A 2,699-nucleotide genomic window follows, 5' to 3' on the forward strand; every position below is an offset into this window, starting at 1 on the left:
ATATATATATATATATGGCTGTTTGTATGTGCCTGTGCAAATATGTGAACATATACACACACACTACATATATAGCTGTCTGTGTCTGTATGTGTATGTACATGTGTATCTTGCTTTGATACATTGTATTGTGTTGTTATTACCTGTTTCCATGGTAAGTCTGTGATATTTATTATACTTATTTAAGTCTTTCTTCCCCACAAAAGGGTTGGATGAGTCACAATAGAGTTAAAGGAGGTTAGGATAATGAGAACTGATGAAAGAATAGATGTTGTGACAGATTAGCTGTTCCTGTTTCATTAGGAGAACCTCCCAAAGGAGGGAGGTTCTCCCAAGGAGAAGGGAAAGGAAGCCTTAGTTGTGGGATCTACCAACCTTGTCTATAGAATTCTTCGCAGACCCTTTCACTCCACTGCTTGCTCATCTCCCAGATTCGACAAGGATTGCAAATGTCAGCACACTTCAATGCGATCTGAGAATGGATAGGGCACAGAGAGGCTGTCAGAGAGAATGTTCCTTCATCTGCAAATGTACCCAAGCCAAAGGTGCTGCAAGGTCTGTCTGTCTGTCTCATGCACCAAGCCCATGTTTACAGAGGGCCTTCCCGACACACTTCTTCAGTAAGCAACTGTTATTCACAAATGCAGAAAGCCCCTCATCCAGAACCCCCATGCTATAACAGTGAGAAGAGAAGAGCCACCATTCAAGGGCACAGAGCTTCCCAGAGAAGACTCAGGTGGGCAAGCCAATGAAAGCCCTGGTCTGGCTCCTTATGTTGTTCCATCCCTCTGAGACAGGTTGTTGCAGGGATCTGGCCAGACTCAAATATGATCACTGAAAGTCACTGTTCTTATTTTTTCCATTGAATTTTTAAATTATTCTATTTATTAAATATTAATTTTATATAATTATAATCAAATAAAACGATAATAATGTATTAAACTATTCATACATTACATCCTGGTAGTAGTTTCCCCTCCCTACTACCTCCATCTCCCCTACTTCTTCCCTCCCCATCCACTCTTCTTCCATTTTCTTTCAGAGAAGGACAGGCCTTCTAGAGATATTAACCAAACATGGCATACCAAGTTGCAGCAAGACTAGGCTTATACTAAGGCTGGACTAGGCAACCCAGTAGGAGGAAAAGGGTTCTCAAAGCAGGCAAAACTGTCAGACAGCCCCCCACTCCCTCTGTTAGAAGTCCCATAAAAGCACCAAGCTATACAACTATAATGTATCTATGGAGGACCTAGGTTAGATCCATGTAGCCTCTCTGGTTGTTAGTTCAGTCTCAGATGGAAGATATTCTTATGTTGACACTCTCTGTGTATGTCTTAAGTTGTGTTGTCATTTACATGTCTATGTAGGTGTAAATATGCTTAGACTGCCAGCCAAGAAAGATACTAAGTCATATTAAACCCAGACGTCTTGTATTTCTGTCTTGGGTTGCTGTATATGGCTCTGGATCTGTGGTGTCTGTTTGGTTTTGTTAGTAGTGATGATTCTGGAGATTTTTCTTGAATTCTCAGATAAGAAGGTTCTCCCTTTTGACCACCAACTTCTAAGAGACTGCAGCCTGGAGACCTGCCCACTAGCAATGTTTATTGCTTTGATGCACTTCTTTAGACCACAGAGTGGCCAGGAGTGTTGAAGTCTAGGAGAGCCTTAGAAGGCACTAGCATATAAATCTACTTGTTTACTCTTTGGTTAGAAGGGGCACCAGCACATGTGTTGGCTAGGTAAGGGGCAGAAGTCCTTTTGGGGATTTTAAAGATTCCTTTGAGTTAGCAAAGGTTCCTTTTGAAATGCAGGGTTAAATATTTCAGTCACAAGTTGCTCTGAGTCACTTAAGTCAACATCTGGCTCATCTTTGAGCATTTAGGTACTAAGCTTTAAGCACTTAGGTACTAAGCTTTAAGTATTTAGAATCCTGGTTTAGGGGTGTCTTGAGCGGACCTTGGGTGCAAGCTCTGCAGTCAGTCCCACGGCACCCAGAGGAAGCTCTACTCCCAGGTGCTCTGACACTCTCAGGATCAGAGGTGAGGAGGACCCAACATCTGTCCCAACACCAGGAGTAACTGGGACCTGCGAGACCAGACACACAGGAACTCCACCAGCAGAGTGGCTCGGGTTCCTTCTGGTCTCTCTGGGCTGGTGTCCTGAGCGGACCTTGGGTGCAAGCTCTGCAGCCTGTCCCACAACACCCAGAGGAAGCTGCTGCACTCCCAGGTGCTCTAACAAGCCCAGAGTCACAGGATCCCAGAATTACAGGGTCACAGAGACGGCCTTACTCTGAGGAGTTCTGACACAACCAGGATCATAGGAAGGACTGACTCCAGTCAGATTTAGCAAGGGCAGGTAATACTAGAGATAACCAGATGGCAGGGGGCAAGCATAAGAAAATAAACAACACAAACCAAGGTTACTTGGCATCATTAGAACCCAATTCTCCCACCATAGCAAGCCCTGGACATACCATCACACTGGAAACGCAAGATTCAGATCTAAAAATCACTTATCATAATGATGATACAGGACCTTAAGAAAGACATAAATAGTACCCTCAAAGAAACACAGGAGAACACAGGTAAAGAGCTAGAAGCCCTTCAAGAGGAAACACAAAAATTCCTTAAAAACTACAGGAAAACACAATCAAACAGGTGAAGGAAATGAGCAAAACCATTCAGAATCTAAAAATG

At 43.3% G+C, this 2,699-nt stretch overlaps 1 protein-coding gene across 4 annotated transcripts in view; it reads right to left on the reverse strand.

Moving 5' to 3' along the window:
- The window catches only part of Pde7b (phosphodiesterase 7B), a 353,839-nt gene that overhangs the window by 15,298 nt on the left and 335,842 nt on the right, over positions 1-2,699 (reverse strand). For all 4 annotated transcript variants that reach the window (XM_031380550.1, XM_031380552.1, XM_031380549.1 and 1 more), the window contains one exon: positions 376-472. In XM_031380550.1, the coding sequence (XP_031236410.1) occupies positions 376-472 (97 nt within the window). The remainder of the gene's footprint in view (positions 1-375; positions 473-2,699) is intronic.

Source organism: Mastomys coucha, unplaced genomic scaffold, assembly GCF_008632895.1.
Source record: "Mastomys coucha isolate ucsf_1 unplaced genomic scaffold, UCSF_Mcou_1 pScaffold2, whole genome shotgun sequence".
Lineage (NCBI taxonomy): Eukaryota > Metazoa > Chordata > Mammalia > Rodentia > Muridae > Mastomys > Mastomys coucha.